We start from the raw sequence: 18,433 nt of genomic DNA on the forward strand, positions 1-18,433 counted from the left end.
CAGTGCTAAAGATTTCCTGATAAGAAAGTTTATTAATAGTCTGTAGAGCATGTTTAGTTTTCCAGATGAAGAAACACTATCATTAATGCCCAAAGATGGTGGGATTTGTTTGGGAGCAGGGGAGTTGTGTTATTTTTTAAACACACACATGGAATTACTAGAACTTGAAGTTCTTATTAAATAAATCAACCATACTATTTTCACCTTTGCTCAAAAACTTAAGTCACGTGACTGACAAATATCATTCCCTAAATGTTTCAGTGCTAAAACATATAACGTTACTTGAAAATACTTAGTACTTAAACACAGTGAATACCAGGATAGACTTTAATGTGGAAAATGCAATAGAGTCACATCTGACTGTATAATGCAGACTCCCATTATTACCTACTAAGCTTTATATAATTCAGATCTCAGAAAGACATAAACATACCCTTTCGCTCCCCAGTGCAGGTCACCATGTGAGAATATATTTACATTTTCAGTCAGATCAGAATATTGTACCTTTTCTTTGCATACAATATTATAATTGTGATGACTAAAAATATTTTTCCTGAGATGTTATTTGCCAGCGAAAGGTTATAAGAAAAGATCAAAATGAAGGTTGAATAGTTTTTAAATTGTAAAGAAGGGCTTTCCACACTTGTTAATATGCACTAAACAAAGCCTTTCCCTAGTTGCTCATTTTTCTTCACATTTGCAAGTTTGTAAATTTTTTTTAAATAAAAGCTTTTTTTTTGCGTAGTCCTCCTTCCTACACCCCTACTTGATCCCAGTTTAAACAATGAAATTTCTTGTTTTGTAATATCAAATGAAAAAAAACTATCTAGGGTTTTTATATGGCACTCATCACCATAGCAACTGATTGTACTTCAGGATCATGCAAGAGAGGACGCTGGCCAATAATAAACCCTTATTCAAGCCAAATATCTGAGACAACAGTAAAGGAAATACAGAAACTGCTAGGTGAAAAACTGCTTTTTAATCAATATTTGTCTATTTTTTTTCAATTCCTCAACACAGAAAAATGTTCTAATTTCAGAATAATGTTCAACCTTCTTATCCAAATGATCTAAACTTTATATGTAATTTAGAAGAACGTAAATATTTTTGTTCAAACCTGAGTATATTATTTAACATTTTTGCCAGTGGAAGACATACCAGTAAATGCTAATTATCTGAAATTCTATTACATGGATATACTCCCCACTTTCCAAAAGCTAATTTCTTTATCTACAACACTGATTAACCAAACATTTCAAGTGTTCTTCCCAAGACATTATCTAACGTGTTTACCTTTATTTTAGAGAGTATTTTTCATATAAACTCCATCCCAAAGAATCTAGTCTATTATCCCTATAGAGTGGATTTAAACACAACTAAGGTGTGAGAACATGTAAATTTGAAATCAATGGTAAAATAGACCAACTCAATCCATTAACAGTGGCTATAGACCAGGTGTCGGCAAACTACAGCCCGGGGGCCATAGCTGGCCCTTCAGACGTTTTAATCTGGCTCCTGATGGGGAACAAGGTCCGGGGCTTGCCCTGCTACACATGTTCCATTGCTCTGCATGGCTCCTGGAAGCACAGAGGCAGTGTAGGGGCAGCCAGGGGGCTCGGCACACTGCTCCTACCCCAAGTGCCACCCCCGCAGCTCCCACTGGCCGGGAACCGTAAGCATTCATAATCCGTCATACAATTTCTGTATCCAGATGTGGCCTTCAGGCCAAAAAGTTTGCCCACGCCTGCTATAGACTATTGATTTAACAGCAAGACAAAACGATCAAGCAAGTCTAACCTATTTTAGGCCTCTGAGGATTATTTTCGTCTGGATCATCAAGGAACGCTGGCATGTAATTGTTAAGCTCTGACTGAAGACAGTGAACTAAATATCTGAAAAAGAACACAGTTCTGATTATCCAATAAAATAAATTTTGCATTACTTACATGGAATCTGTTATCTGAAAAATATACTGGACCCCCATGTGAATTATTTAAATCTGGAGCTATTACTAGCAATAAACACCGACATTGTTAGGAAACAGGTGCCAATTTGGTTGATCTCTGTGGAGTTGCCCCAATATAATGCAATACTGGAAGGAGCTCAAGAGTAAAATTCACTTTTTTATGTCATCTGACATTTGTACTTAAAGGAGTAAATATTCTGAGGTTAGTAGGTACCATAAGGAACTGTGATTCTTCTAAGAAGCAACAGCTGTACAGAACCCTGATAGTGACTAAAACACAAGTTCTTCAGTGGAAATAAAAATCCAGTCCAATGACTGAGGAATGGTATACTGATATGGCTGCACTGCTAGTGATATAAAGGATCTTCTTTAATAAAAATTGTATAGATTAGTTCACTGATACGGGCAGATTTTATGGAAACAGCAGAATGAACTGTAGGTCAGCTTATGACTCTTTCCTGTGCCTTCGCCTCACTTCCTCCCCCTGCTTCTTCAGTTTCTTTCTATCATCTCATATTTTTATTCCCTTTTGTATCTATATTTCATCTTGTATGTAAAAGTTAATACAACTGAAAGTTTTATCCTCTGTATGGTCATTTCTGCTACTTTTTAAAAATGTTAGATAAAAATTAAAACATTTCTGCAGCATGTACATGTTAATTACGCATCTTATTTTTCATACTTCTAAAGTAAAAAAGTATAGGCAACCTGCTGTAAAAATTATAAAATGTCTAACTCAGTCTTATGCTTATGACTATATCTGAACCAAAATAATACTCCTTGAAATGATGCACTGTGACCAAAATCTAACACAAATTTTCTAGAAACATGCAACTAATAATTCAGCAAGCATTAAGAAACAGGAGATTCTTTGGACATCTGAGACTGAAACTTTCAAATACTCATGTATGTGAATGTCATGAATGAATTTAATTAAAAGGAGTTTTTGTTAGGCTAAAATCAGCCCATAATTTAAGTTTTGTGAAAATAACCTTACATAAAAATGTAGACCATTTTTTTAAAATTCCAGTGAAAATATTGTAAAAGAACAATGTCTAAGTATTTACAATCCAAACATTCCAGCACTTAGCTAGCATATGAGAACCTGATATTGTGTAGCTTTTTATATTGTTTATTCTTTGCATTTCACTCACCTTGGAGAAACTAAGAGAAAAGTACACTTGATTTTTAAAATTCTTTCACTTTTATATTAATGAATTTTTTCCAAAACATTGTGTTTCAGCCAGAGTTTTTCCTTCCTAACAATTTGTGTGTGTTGCGGAATGCTAAAATTCAAACCAAACTATTTGATTGGAATCAAGCTGTAATATTTTCCCCAAGTCTTTATGGAACGATATTTTATGGCTTCCTTAAATAAAGCATGACATCCCTATCTTCTTGTTCCATCTTAAAACATTTCTAATAATGGTAAGCACCTGATTTTTAAAAATTTCATTGCAAAATAATTTCAATACGTTCTGGGAAACTTTTCATAATACCACTGAATTAACGCTTTAAGAGTAGACAATTTTTTATGTTGTGCAGTGGTAAAATGTGGATAAACTAAACTAAATCCATATTCCCCATATCAGAAGTGGGTAAATTCTGTTCACCTGCATTTACTCTAGACTACACTACTGTATTCATGTGTCAAAAATGAAAAAAATATTCAAGTTATATGAAGTTAGTACTAGTCTCCTGGAAGCTTAGACGTTACAATGGGAGGATAAAATATATCCAAAAAAATGGTGACTGCATGTGAATAACTGTTGTAGTTAGAAACAATTAAGCTACAAGGGCCTGGTCTACACTACGCGTTTAAATCTATTTTAGCAGCATTAAACTGATTTAACGCTGCACCTGTCCACACTATGATGCCCTTTATATCGATATAAAGGGCTCTTTAAACTGGTTTCTGTACTCCTCCCCGAAGAGAGTAGCAGCACTGAAATCAGTATTACCATATCAGATTAGGGTTAGTGTGGCCGCAAATCGACGGTATTGGCCTCCGGGCGCTATCCCACAGTGCACCACTGTGACCGCTCTGGAAAGCAATCTGAACTCGGATGCACTGGCCAGGTAGACAGGAAAAGCCCCGCGAACTTTTGAATTGCATTTCCTGTTTGCCCAGCATGGAGCTATGATCAGCACGGGTGGCGATGCAGTCCCAAATCCAAAAAGAGCTCCAGCATGGACCATACGGGAGATACTGGATCTGATCGCTGTATGCGGAGACAAATCTGTTCTATCAGAGCTCCGTTACAGAAGACGAAATGCCAAAGCATTTGAAAAAAATCTCCAGGCTATGATACAGAGTCCACAGCACAGTGCTGTGTGACAAGCGTAACGGAAAGCCAAAGAATCAAATTGAAGCTCATGGAGGAGGTGGGGGGGGGGAGTGAGGACTCCAGCTATCCCACAGTCCCCGCAGTCTCCGAAAAGCATTTGCATTCCAGGCTGAGCTCCCAATGCCTGTAGGGCCAAACACATTGTCCAGGGTGGTTCAGGGTATATCTTGTCAATTTACTCCCCCTCCCCCGCCGTGAAAGAAAAGGGAAAAAAATCATTTCTTGACTTTTTTCAATGTCACCGTATGTCTACTGCATGCTGCTGGTAGACACGGTGCTGAGGTATTGAACAGCAGCATCCTCTCCCCTCCCTGGTGGCAGACGGTACAGTGCAGTAGGACTGGTAGCTGTCCTCGTCACCAGCCCGTGAGTGCTCCTGGCTGGCCTCAGGTGAGGTCGGCTGGGGGCACCTGGGTAAAAATAGGAATGACTCCCGGTTATTCCCGGCAGATGGTACAGAACGGCTGCTGGTAACTGTCATCATAGCAACTAGGGGCTGAACTCCATCAGCCACCTCCCCTTTCATGTCTAAAGAAAAGATTCTGTACTGCCTGGACTATCATAGCAGCTGGAGGCTGCCTCCCCCTCATTTTATCTCACTAAAAAGTCAGTGTTTCTTATTCCTGCATTCTTTATTACTTCATCACACAAATGGGGGGACCCTGAAACGGTAGCCCAGGAGGGTTGGGGGAGGAGGGAAGCAACGGGTGGGGCTGCTGCAGGGACACCCCCTAGAATGGCATGCAGCTCATCATTTCTGAGGGATCTGACACGGAGCGGCTGTGCTCTCTGGTACACTGGTTCTTTAGTACACTTGCCCCATGTTGTAGGCAGGACTGATTCTATTTTTAGATACAACCAAGGAGGGAATGACCCGGGGGGGTCATTCCCATTTTTGTCTTTGCGCCCCCGGCCGACCTCAGCGAAGGTCAGCCAGGAGCACCCATGACAGCAGCAGATGGTACAGAACGACTGATAACTGTCATCTCATCGCTAATTTACAATGGCACAGCAGACGGTACAGAACGACTGGTAACCGTCTCTGCTACCTTGCAAAGGCAAATGAATGCTGCTGTGTAGCACTGCAGTACCGCCTCTGTCAGAGGCATGCAGTACACATACGGTGACAGCGACAAAAGGCAAAACAGGCTCCATGGTTGCCATGCTATGGTGTCTGCCAGGGCAATCCAGGGAAAAAGGGCGTGCAATGATTGTCTGTTGTTGCTTTCACGGAGAAAGGAATGAGTACAACATTTACCCAGAATCACCGGCGACACTGTTTTTGCACCATCATGCACTGGGATCTCAACCCAGAATTCCAATGGGCGGGGGAGACCGCGGGAACTATGGGATAGCTACCCACAGTGCAACGCTCCAGAAATCGATGCTAGCCTCGGTATATGAACGCACACCACCAAATTATTGTGCTTTGTGTGGCCGCGCGCACTCGACTTTATACAATCTGTTTTACAAAACCAGTTTATGTAAAATCGGAATAATCCTGTAGCGTAGACATACCCGGGGGGAAGATGGGGGGGGGGGAGGTGGTCATTCTTTCTCAGTCATAAAAAAATTGCACAATATGCAAGCTAATGTATGAAGACAACAGAAGGTGACTTGGAAGATTTGTATACAAGCATTTCGAGCCAGTAATGCAAAACACTGATCTAGGAGAAATTCTAGCTTGACTGAACAACCACTAACCAACTTATGTTTAATATCAATCTACACAGTTGATTGTTATAAGTTGCTATTCCAGGCATAATTACTTACCTGCAGTAACTGCTATCTGAAAATAGTGTTCTGCATGGATCCATTTTCATGGGTCTGATGTCTTTGCCATTACCTAGTATATTCTCTGATTTGTGGGCAAAGTTTAGAACCCCACAGATAAGGTCATGTTCCACAACTGAATACAAATATACTCACCCTCTAGCCCCAGGCCATCAGGCTTCTCCCCCTTAAAATAAAGTGGTACATCACCACCTGATCTGCCAGACATGCCTTCCCAACCCTAAAGCCAATCTTAAGAAAAAGAAACCTTTCCCTACAAACTAAATTTTGAATATTTAATACTGTTGTAAAATCTCTCTTACTATTTGGTGCTAAAACTTGAAAACTCATTCAGACCTTATCTACACTCCCAGGTTATTTGAGCAGCTATCTTAGACATCAGATGGCCATAAAGGGGGAAGAAAAAACCCACCAATGAAGAGCTTTGGGGGAGGATCAAACAAAAATACATAGTACAGGAAATTATGGAACGAAATAGCTCCAGCCACTATTATGGGCTAATACAATGCGTAGCTGCTATTGATTAATCCACAATCAACCTGAGGATTAAGCTATATGGCTGCAGATGCTGACCAAAATATCAAAAACAAATATGTAGTTAATAGCAACTTTGATTAGCATTTCAATATTTTCATGATCAGATGTGCAAAAATTTGGCTAGCTACCGTACACAATTATAAAGAGATACATATATCGATTTAAACAAATAGAGTTAGCACCTAACCACTCAGGACAGGATCTCTGTAGAATTTGTATAGCAAGGAACACAAGAAAGTGATGCAATTTACATTCTCACTACAGCCCAAACGATCCAGCTCATAAAATAACTAACTTCTTGTCCACTCCCTTTTCTTTAACTGGTTTCAATACAGCTAAAGAACCATGACATCTAGACCTTAGGAAAAAGTGCACAGCACTTTTCAAAAGTATAGAAATAAAACCTAATACTTCCATATGGCAAATATATGAAAGAAACAAAATTCTGATGCCCTTACTTGAAAGCCATTTGAACCAAATGTGCCAGAACATCTTGTGCATCTAAAGTAATTCGGCTAAGGTCACGGTCTTGCTTAATGAAGTTGAGCAATTCAGATGCATTTGCCATCCAAAAGGCAAGTGCCCCAGCAATATTCTTCTGCTTCTGTAAGTAAAAAGAGAAGTAGCAAACAATATAGGGCAGGTCCTTTCTGATCAGAAATGATTAGATTAAGAGCTCCAAAGATAGACCAGTACATTTCCCATTTCAAACATACCTCAGATACCAGATATTTGCAAAATATTTTTCTATATATAACAAATGATAATACTGCAATTCTTCCAACAAATAAGTTACATTTTAAATATATACAGTATGTACAAAATTCTGTCCAGTTGCCATTAGTGAAATCGATGCAATAATGGCATTAGCATCTAGTTATGCATGCTAAAAGATTAGCTGAATGCATTATCTGGTAATCTGCGTGCGCGTAAGCACATATTAGCTGCTACCCACTGCCACCCTGATACTGCTAGTCACTGGCTTTGACACCAGGCAGCTCAGTATCGAGTACTGATCTATCTCACCATCTCCCGACCACAAATGCCAGGCTAGGCAACCTCAGATGAGATCCAAAGAATAGGAACCACACACACACAAAAAAAGAAATAAAGGGAAGAAAAAGAACTTTGGTCATTTCATATCCACACTGAAGTGCATTAAGCAGAAATTATGGAATGCCGATAAAGGTTGCACAGTCAAAAAGAATTTTAGTACTGCATGTTCCAGTTGCTGAATGAGTGTTATGAACTGTTCAGTCCAGCTGTTTGAGTATTGTATTTTGACATGGAAGCAGCATGAGAAACTGAGCTAAGCCAACATAGCTAGGATCAGTTCCCAGCAGTATATCCTACCTGATCAACCTGGTCTACCTCCTGGAGAAAAACGGACGAAGGAAATCAAACAGAATAGAAGAAAGAAACTTGTGAACAATCATGGTAGTTTTAGAAATCAGACACTAAATATGAAGGTATAACACTTATGTTCACAGATACACCTAAATATATTTCATCAGTGGCTGTGACACAACTGAGACCACTTATATTTTAGGTAGACCCAGTAATATGACAGCAAAGAACCAAAGTGCCAATTAGTTCAAGGAATGCCCTTGAACCACAAGCTGTTTCAGAGTCAGTGCAACACAGACTTCCTGCAGAGCATCTGCCAAGTCTCTCTGTAGCAGCATGAATGCTAATTCCAGAGAGTTTGCCCACACTACTGAAATGAAGACAATGTACAAACACAAACAGGGACAAAAAGAATAACTAAAAAATAAAATACAAAGTGGGAAACAGATTAATACATGGTTTTCAATTTAAAACAATGGTTTGAGGTTTTTTTTTTTAACACAACAAAAAATACTGAGTCAAATAAAATATTGCACTAAACTTACAAAGTTCTACAACATGTAACCTACACTAACTATATTTTGCCTTCTGCTATTCCAATATAGATTTTACTTCATTACTTGACTTTTTCATAAAAGTATTCCCCATCACCTGAAATAATAAAGATTTTGTGCTGTTTATCATTTCTAACACCAAACATTCTGAAAATACTTGACAAAATTTTAAGAATAGCTTTTGGAAATTACACTAGAAGTCTCAAGTCGCTATATAATTCTTATAGGCAAAAATCAGAATTTTGACCAGTATCTCCTTTCCCCAGTCCCTGGCACAGATGCTTGTGTGCCTGCCTCCTCTAGTTTCTCCATTTGTCTCCAGTGATCTCATCCCATCTACTTCTCTTGCCCCACTCACTGTACAAATACTGTCTAGACTGTCTCTTCTCCCGCTGCATCATGTATATCCCTCCAAAACCAGCTTCCACCAATGGCTCTCAAAGTCTCCAATGAACTTTTTCTGCTCAAAGCTCAGAATTAGCATACTCTGTCTTTATTCTCCTTAACCATGCTTCTCCTGAAATCTTGTCCTCCACTTGGCTACCATGACTGTCCTTTCCTGGTTCTTTTCCTACCTCTGTAATTACTCATTCAGAGGATTATCCTCATCCTCCCTCTTCTGTGGTGGGGAGAGGGGTGGTTTACACAGGGCTCAGTCCTTAATTCCCTCTTCTCCCTTCAGGCCTTTCTCAGAGTGATCTCATTCATAATTTCAACTATCATCTCTATGCTGATGTGTCTCAGATCTACCTCCCCACTCCTGACTTGCCTCCTTCCACCAAAACTAAAAGTATCACCAGCTCTCTGACTCCTCATATCTAGCCATCAACTTAAACTCAACATGGCCAAAACAGAGCTCTTCATTTTTGCCCCTCAAACCCTCCCCCTGCTGCTCTTCTCTCAGTCACTGTGGAAAAGACTACCATCTTCCCTGTCACTCATGCCCAAACCTGGACATCATCTCTGACTCAGGCCTCTCTGTAGATGTTCACATCCAGACCATATCTAAAGCCTGCCACTTCATTCTGGATAATGTGTGTAAAAATCAAGCCTTTCCTCTCCATTCATACAGCGAAGTCTGTTATCTACGGTCTCCTTATTTCTAATGTTTCTGCTGCTACATTCTCCTCTATAGCCAAGATGAATTCACTTTGTCCACCTACATCCATTCAAAATTCTGATGAAAAGAATTTTCCTGGCTCAGCACTTCAATCATCATCACTCTTTGAATTCCTCAATTTGCTACCCCTACATCACCACATCAAACTCAAACTAATTATCTTCACTTTTAGAGCTTCTCAGGGTCTATGAATCCCCCATTTATTATCCCTTATTGTTTTGAGACATCAGTCTCTGTCCACATTCTTCAAATGTTAAGTCCTGATTTCCTTTTATAAAACTTCTTACAAACACTACTGCACTTTCTCCATTGCCACCTTATGCATGGGGCGAGTGTTTTCTAAGTATCTGCAAAGCCACCTAGTTGTTCTCCTCCCTTCTTAAAACTCTTCTTCACTGTAATGCCTACGAAAAGTTGAACAGTTGGTTTGCTGTGACCAGTTTTTCATGCTGACCAGCAGTTTCATTATGCTCCATCTATTTGTTTTATCCATCTGTTTTTTATAGTTGTACATTTAAAATTGCAAGCTCTTTTGGGGCAGGGATTATGTCTCTTTGTTATGTTTGTACAATGCCTAGCACAATGGGGCCCTGAGCCTCTAGGCACCAATGAAATATGTAAATCATAATACACAAATTTAAGTATAATAATAATTCATTTATTGATAATTTTTAAGAAAACACTTATGTAATCTTGTGTTTTATGTATTAAAAAGAATATGGATTTTAATGCTCCCGCTGAGAAAAATCTACAAATGATGAGTTAGGGCTATTAGTAATAACATGAAATATTATAACTACTTTCTCAGGATATTGTAGTAAAATTAAATACATAGAAGCATATTTTAAACAGTGAAGAGATAGTACAAGATATTCCTTTCTAGATTTCAAAGTCAAGACTGTGGATATAATCCTGCATTCACTGTAAAAGAAAAAATGCCACAGCCCTCAATGGGATTTTTATATGTGCAAGGAATGCAGGATCAGGCTTCATATTATATACTAAAACTTTTACCCTGATACCTTAAGTCTCTTTGTGCAAGACGTGTTGGTATCAAATCGGTATATTTGAGAAAAAAATAAAAAAAATACTAAATGCTGCAATATCTGTGTGTGTATGTAGTAAGAAGAACAGGACCAAAGTTCAATAATTACATTCCTTTTTTAAGCTAAGTATTACAACACTCAATCCCTGTATTTACAAGGCATTACTAAAAAAGCAATTACAAGTCACATCAGAATTGGTTGAGGATCAAAAATAATTAACAGAGACTGATTTTAGAACTATTTGGGGTGTGGTGGGTTTCTGGTCTGGTTGTTTTTTTGCTATGGGGAATGGGGCACCTATGTAGAGGCGGAAAAAAATCACCTTTACTCTCCTCATATAGTTCTTCATCAAAGCCATAAATTTCTCCTGAGGGAATGTAGTTTACTATCTCATAAGAAAAAAAATATTTACAAGAGAAATAAATACATTACAGGCTGACGCTCAGCAACCTTTTGAGTGAAACCTTAGAGCGGGGGAAAAAAAGACTTTTCTGAAGAAATTTATGTATATATTTTATATTCCTTTGACTTGTCTCTGCAGATCAAAAAACTCACCTGTATAACTCCTTCCATCATGCTCACCATCTTGTTGACTATTGCAATGACTTTGAGAGTACGCTCAGTAGGACTGATGTCAGGTCTGTACTGGTTTGACAATACATACCGACATGTCATGTACAAAACATAAGTAGGTGACAATTTAAAATGAACTGTTGAGCTGTTGGTATAATTAATAATGGCAGATAAGAAGGCATCTTCAGCTGTGGAAACAAACAAAAAAGTCACCCAAGGATTGGAAGAATAAAACAAAACTTCATAATTCAATGAAATAAGGTGGTGAGTTTCTTCTGTTTTTTTGTTTTATTTAGCTCATATGTTTCTAACTGTTTAAACTATGCACTGCAACTACTGAAGTAGGACAACAAATCATCCAGATATAAGCTAAGAGACTTTATGTAGGAGGAAACAGCTCTACGTTATTTCCCATTTATGTACAGTAGAACCTCAGAGTTATGAACACCAAAGTTATGAACTGATCTGTCAACCACACACCTCATTTGGAACTGGAAGCATGCAATCAGCTGAGACAAAAAAACACCCAACAATTTAGAGTGCAGTACTCTGTTAAACTACTAAAAAAAGCAGGGAAAGTTTAAAAAAGATTCGACAAGGTAAGGAAACTGTCTGCGCTTGTTTCATTTAAATTAAGATGGTTAAAAGCAGCATTTTTCTTATGCATTGTAAAGTTTCAAAGCTGTATTAAGTCAATATACAGTTGTAAACTTTTGAAAGAACCACCATAACATTTTGTTCAGAATTACAGACATTTCAGAAAAACGACGACAAGTCTGGTGGCACCTTAAAGGCCAACAGATTTATTTGGGCATAAACTTTCGTGGGTAAAAAAAACCCATTTCTTCAGAGGCACAAAAACAAAAATGTGGGGGTTTTTACCCACAAAAGCATATGCCCAAATAAATCTGTTAGTCTTTAAGGTGACTCAGGACTCCTTGTTGTTTTTGTGCATACAAACTAACAGAGCTACCCCTTGACATTAGACATTTCAGAATTACAAACAACCTCCATTCCCAAAGTGTTCTTAACTCTGAGGTTCCACTGTATCAAGTCAACTACTCCAGGGACAGTACTGTTCTTTAATAAAATACAATTTCTCTTTTCACTGTGCCTTTCCAAAAGCTCTCTTATATGACAGTTTACAGTGCTGTGAGGTTTCAGTCACTGGCCTGAAATTTTCTTATACAACTGGAAGTTTTTAAAAATCCATAATAATGTGGCATAGCCAAGAGTCTACAATATTTTTGACAGTAAAAAACCTATCATCAAAGATAACATTTTACTTGATACCCTTTATGGAATATTAACTCAACTGACCTTTTGACCAAGATCTAGTTTATTATTAACTTACAAGCCAGTATATGTGGAACTTTTATAAGGGGGATGGTTTCAATCTGATCTCTCTTTTCTATTAAGAACTCGGGTTCTAGTTTAATTTATTTTGGAGACAGGGAATTCCAATGTGGTTGCAATAAACTACATAGGGACCCATCTAGTCCTTGAATAATTTTTCTCCCCTCTCCACCAAGCCAGCCATACTGGTAAAATAAATACTTCTTTTTAAGTGATTTCTAAACTTTACTGATAAGTTTCCTTTTAAGTTTTTAAAGTGTTTGACTTTAACAAAAAAAAGTCACTTTTTAACCTTGTTATATTTAATATTTTATTTTAAACTGCAGTTAAAACTTTATTAAATACTCACAACTTTCCTTGAATTCAATGCTTGCAGGTAATATCAGTTCTGGCCCAACCATGTCCTGAGACCTAAAGGAAGAGGGTAGATATTCAAAAAACCCAATTCACATAGATAAAGTTAATTCAACTATCAAATCATGTGTTCTTCTCCAAGGGCTTTGTTTTTGAACCTCTATACAACATTTTCCAAAAAAGTGTATACTGAAAATATGCTTTCCTTTTATTCAACTGCTCCCCCCCGCCCCCTTTTAAATTTACAGGCTGTACTTGCTTGCAAGACAACAGATCGCAATAAATCTGAATTGTGGCATATATTATTAATGAATGTCCTCCTTTTCACTGTATACTATAATGATCAAGTCAGTCTGCCACCTGCCATTGACATGACTCAAATATCACTATTAAAAAAGCTATCTCAGGGATACATGGAGAAAAAGTTGATCAAACTCAGCCTAAAGAGCTAGCCAAGTTGTAAAGATTTACTAAACGAGCTGTTACGAAGCAACTACACCAGCTATTTTAGAAGTAGCTTGGGACTCCATTTCCTATGTCTAAGAGTGATGAATCAAGTTCCCCTTAACCTTCATCTAACTTAAATTACAGTGCTATCCTGTGAAGTGACTCCAAAGTTGGCATTATGGGGTTCAGTGTTTACTACCTTAACTATTTCTTTATCATTTATGTCAAGTTTGCAATTCAACTGGCTTTTTTAACTGTCAGCCTTACAAATGTAATCTAGGATCTGAAAGTGAAGCTAGGTACTTTTCTTCTTATGCATCATATTAAAATACTCTCTCATGCTCTCAGCAACAACTGTGTTACATCTTTGTCTCTGATGGTTCACATAGGTTTAACTGTTTGGAACTCGGTAAATGCTTCTGTTAATGATACATAAGACAGAAGAGAACCCAGCTTACTTGCTCAGACCAGTGCTGACTCTCTGAAGGGCTAACAGTAGTAAAGAATTACTAAAGCAAACAGATGGGATTTTGCATGCTTATGGAAAACAAGTCCACTGAGTAAGACACTGACATTTTTACACATAGCCACTTTTCAAAGCAGAACCAATTTTATTACTGATTTTAAGGCCTGGTCTACACTACGGGGTTAGGTCGAATTTAGCCACGTTAGGTCGATTTAAAAATGAATGTGTACATACAACCAATCCCATTCCGTCAACCTAAAGGGCTCTTAAAATCGACTTCTGTACTCCTCCCCGGTGAGGGGAGTAGCACTAAAATTGACTTTGCTAGGTCAAATTTGGGGTAGTGCGGATGCAAATCAATGGTACTGGCCTCTGGGAGCTATCCCAGAGTGCTTCATTGTGACCGCTCTGGACAGCACATTGAACTCCAATGTACTGGCCAGGTACACAGGAAAAGCCCTGGGAACTTTTGAATTTCATTTCCTGTTTGGTCAGCATGGCGAACTCAGCAGCACAGGTGATGATGTAGTCCCCCCAGAATCGTAGAGCATAGAATGTTTCCACGGACCCCGTATCATCTTCATCCCTGATGTTATCGCAGATTAGAAGGCAAAAAAAGTGAACTCGATTACATGTTTTCTGAGCTCATGAAGTCCTCTCAAACTGATAGGGCACAGTTAAATGCATGGAGGCAATCAGTGGCAGAGGCCAGGAAAGAATTAAGTGAGTGTGAAGAGCGGAGGCAGGACACAATCCTGAGGCTAATGGTGGAGCAAATGGACATGATGAAGCATGTGTTGGAGCTGCAGGAAAGCCAACAAGAGCACAGACCCCTGCTGCATCCACTGTATAACCGCCTCCCCTCCTCCCCATGTTCCATAGCCTCCTCACCCAGATGCCCAAGAACGTGGTGGGGAGTCTCCAGGCACCCAACCACTCCACTCCAGAGGATGGCCCAAGCAACAGAAAGCTGTCATTCAAAGAGTTTGATTTTTAGTGTGGCTACAATAAGCAATGTGGCCTTCCTTCCCTCCTCCCCCACGCCACCTGGGCTACTTTGTTCATTATCAATTTAAAAAAAAAAGAATGCATGATTTCAAAACAATAGCTACTTTATTTTGAAGCAGGGAGGGTGGCTGGCTTACAGGGAATTAAACTCAACCAAGGGGGCGGGTTTGCATCAAGGAGAAACACACAGAACTGTCACACCGAAGCCTGGCCAGTCATGAAACCGAGTCTCTTTGATGAGCAGCACACCTTACTGTGCTCCACTAATCGCCCGGGTGTCTGGCGCGAAACAAATGTCTGCTGCTGCTTTCACGGAAGGTGGGGGGGGTGACTGATGACATGTACTCAAAACCACCCGTGACAATGTTTTCACCCCATCAGGCATTGAGAGCTTAACCCAGAATTCCAGGAGAAAAAATTTTTGGAACAGTCTTTAGCACTGGTCTGATTATCCCCAAAGCTGGAGAATACTGTGCTCGGAGGGATGCTTCCTGGTGGCTCTGCCTGACGCACCGGAGGTGGAGGGTTATCTGACGGGTCAGGATCAGACTGGGGTCTCACTAACACTTTCCATCAGGAATCTTCTATGCCTGGCTTATTCATAACTTGATGAGTTCACCTAGGAAAGGACTGGCAGATAGGATATGAGCTTCCCCAGGACAATATAGAGGCATGTATCATGCTCATTGCTAACAATGAAAGCTAGGTTGCAGGCCACTCAGATTTTGAGTCCTGGAAACCTGGGCACACTAATCACTCCAGATGGGGGTACCCCCCACTCCTAAGACTACTCAACTACTCTAACTGTAAGTTAGTTAAAAACAGTTTTCATTAAATATTTACAACTACACTTTTTGAAGAATTCTAACTAAACACTGCGGACATTGCAGAAGTTGTCTCAGACCACCGGTGGTAGAAAGGAACTGCAGAGATAGTCACTCCACACAAGCCCTCAGTTTGGTGCACAGGAGAAGGTTACAGGCACGGACCAGTGGATACTGCTAGCAAATGTCTTCTAGTCTTAGATGCACGCACTGCATGTGCACCTCAAATACAACACATATAGGCCATCCCTGGTGGGGGCAGGGTCCGGGATAAATCAGCCTCCCAGCTAGTCTCCTCGCTGCCCTCCTGCGCACCTGCTGCTCTCCTCCTCACCATCTGCCTGCCCACCTGCTACTCATCTCCTCGCCAGCTGGCATGCCCCATCCCGCATGCGCCGCTCTCCTCTCCACTAGTCTCCTCGCCAGCCAGCTGGTGCTCCTCCTCCCCTGTCCACCCACCTGTCGCTCTCCTCCTCGCTGTCCAGCCTTCCCCTCAACCCCCACCTCCCCGCTAGTCTCCTTGCCATCCATCCGCTGCTCTCCTCCTCGCTGTCCGCCCACACGCCTCCTTGCCCTCCTCCCACCTGCCTCCCCATTCGCCTCCTTACCCCACTTGTCTGCCTGCCTCATTTCTCCACCCACTCCCTCACCTGAATATCTGGACAAATGATGTCCAGATTGTACATCGGTCAGGACACGGGACAAAGGGCTAAGTATCGGGACAGTCATGATTTTATCAAAGCGTGGGGCACCCCAAAGCGCAGGGCCCAGGGCAGTCACCCCAATTCACCCTACCCAAGAGACGGCTCTGCATATAGGGATCATCACTAAAAACTTAAAATCTGTTCTTAAGTTTATGAAGACTCACAGAGACAAATATCATATTTTGATTTTTTTTACCAGGTTGTGAGAAATGTTTTACAAATTAGGGAAGACTGAAATGATAGAGGCTGAAATTGTCAACAAATCGGCCAACTGCATTGCTACAAGGACTAAAAGAAGCTTACAGTTGTGCCCCACGTTCAGAGAGAAAAAACACATCAACCCACAGTTGACAAATGTGGAAGCCCAACCAACAGATGACAAGAAATTCTGTACCTATTAAATACTCCATTAGATGCGTTTAAATTATCAAAAAAACAACAACAATGGTCTAACAAATTCAGAAAACAGCAATTTGTCTGGAAAAACCAGTGATATAAATTACAGAAAAATCAAAAAAGATAAAAATAAGATATTTTAATATTCTCTTAATTTCATTCTTTATTTTGGAAAGAGTTAAAAAAAAACTTTTCCCCAGGCAGACACGTACCAGTTCAATACATCTTGATGAGACCTTGCTTCACGTTTCCAGAAAAAAGACAACTGTTTAATTGACAGTATTAGAAATGGTAGAATATGTATTTCCTACCTGCCGTCGTGCCTGCGATAATCTTGCTGCTGTTCCACTCTAATCATTGGCTTCACCATTCCTCGTTCAGCTGTGCTGGATGCTGATGAAGTTCTGTCACCATCCAGTCTGTTGGTGCTCTAACTCAAACAGGAAGACAAATCATGCATGCATTAGATCAGCCAAGTCTTACGTTCATCATTATGAAAAACTCTTATTATTTCAGGGCTGCCAGACGGGGATAGTGAACAGAGAAGATTGCAAAACAGAAGACAGCAATGCAGCACGTGTTATCACCACAATGAAATGTTCGTACTAGCTATTCAAAACATCACAACAGCCAACTAGAAACATTTTTGGCAATGTATTTAATACAGTTTTAATACATATTAATTCCAAAACCAGGAATAACAGGCTGCCGTTCTTCAAAATGTTAGTTACTGAAGTTAAATAAAACCTCAGTAATAAAACAAAAAAACAGAAAAGTTTTTCAACACTGATTAAAAATCCTTTCCTCTCTCAATTGCTCAGTGTTTATACTTCTGACATATGCTGTTATTTCACTAGTTTTCCAATACTCAGTCCCTCCTCTAAGCTAGACAAAACCTGAATTTCTAATGTTAAAAAAACAAAAAAAAGGAACACTCCTATTTTTGAAAAAAAAATCTTGCTGTTCTTTATACATCATAAAGAAGCATAAAAGGGTGCACATTCATTTTTTCCCTCTTTATAGGTCAGCTATTATCAGCATTATGGGCTTCAGTCTTACAGGTGGCTTTACAATGCATTCTTCCCCACTTCATTTGCTCATGCACCTTTGACTGTGTAAGCTGTCCTCTGTCCAGTAAACCATTTCTTTCAGAACTTACGTTAATACTCCAAACCTCTAACATGTTTCAAACTATATTTTAAAAATGCAGTTCTTTTCCTAAAAAAGTTCTTCTCTCCTTAAACAGGAAGTATGCTAGATGCTATACAGACATATAAAAAGATAGTCACTCATCCAAAAAGCTTACCTAGGGCCACTCAAGAACCACATAATATTTCATAATTGGCGAGCTTTATTAACAAACAGGGAATATAAACTATAAATGTAATCATTTTTGACCAGTCTAATCACAGTTTGATACCTTGCTCGCTGGTAATGCTGTTCCACTGTGAACATCTCCCTCCAGATCAAACGTTGTTTCCTGAACAACCCTGAGAAGATTAAGACCAAAAAATTCTCTAGTAACTTTCAAGAAGAAATTACAAATATGCTGTATAAAAAACAATGGTACAGGATAGCTAAGGTACACTG

General features: G+C 39.4%; 1 protein-coding gene across 25 annotated transcripts in view; it reads right to left on the reverse strand.

Annotated features, from left to right (window-relative positions):
* AFDN (afadin, adherens junction formation factor) overlaps positions 1-18,433 on the reverse strand; it is a 214,021-nt gene that overhangs the window by 63,456 nt on the left and 132,132 nt on the right. For 15 of the 25 annotated variants that reach the window (XM_050948986.1, XM_050949007.1, XM_050949002.1 and 12 more), the window contains 7 exons: positions 18,264-18,333; positions 17,155-17,273; positions 12,994-13,055; positions 11,271-11,476; positions 8,002-8,022; positions 7,107-7,252; positions 1,801-1,895 (listed from right to left, as the gene is read on the reverse strand). In XM_050948986.1, coding sequence (XP_050804943.1) covers positions 1,801-1,895; positions 7,107-7,252; positions 8,002-8,022; positions 11,271-11,476; positions 12,994-13,055; positions 17,155-17,273; positions 18,264-18,333 — 719 coding nt within the window. The remainder of the gene's footprint in view (positions 1-1,800; positions 1,896-7,106; positions 7,253-8,001; positions 8,023-11,270; positions 11,477-12,993; positions 13,056-17,154; positions 17,274-18,263; positions 18,334-18,433) is intronic. The other 10 variants (XM_050948994.1, XM_050949005.1, XM_050948997.1 and 7 more) reach the window with 1 other exon arrangement.

The sequence above is a fragment of the Gopherus flavomarginatus genome, chromosome 4, assembly GCF_025201925.1.
Source record: "Gopherus flavomarginatus isolate rGopFla2 chromosome 4, rGopFla2.mat.asm, whole genome shotgun sequence".
NCBI classification, from domain to species: domain Eukaryota; kingdom Metazoa; phylum Chordata; order Testudines; family Testudinidae; genus Gopherus; species Gopherus flavomarginatus.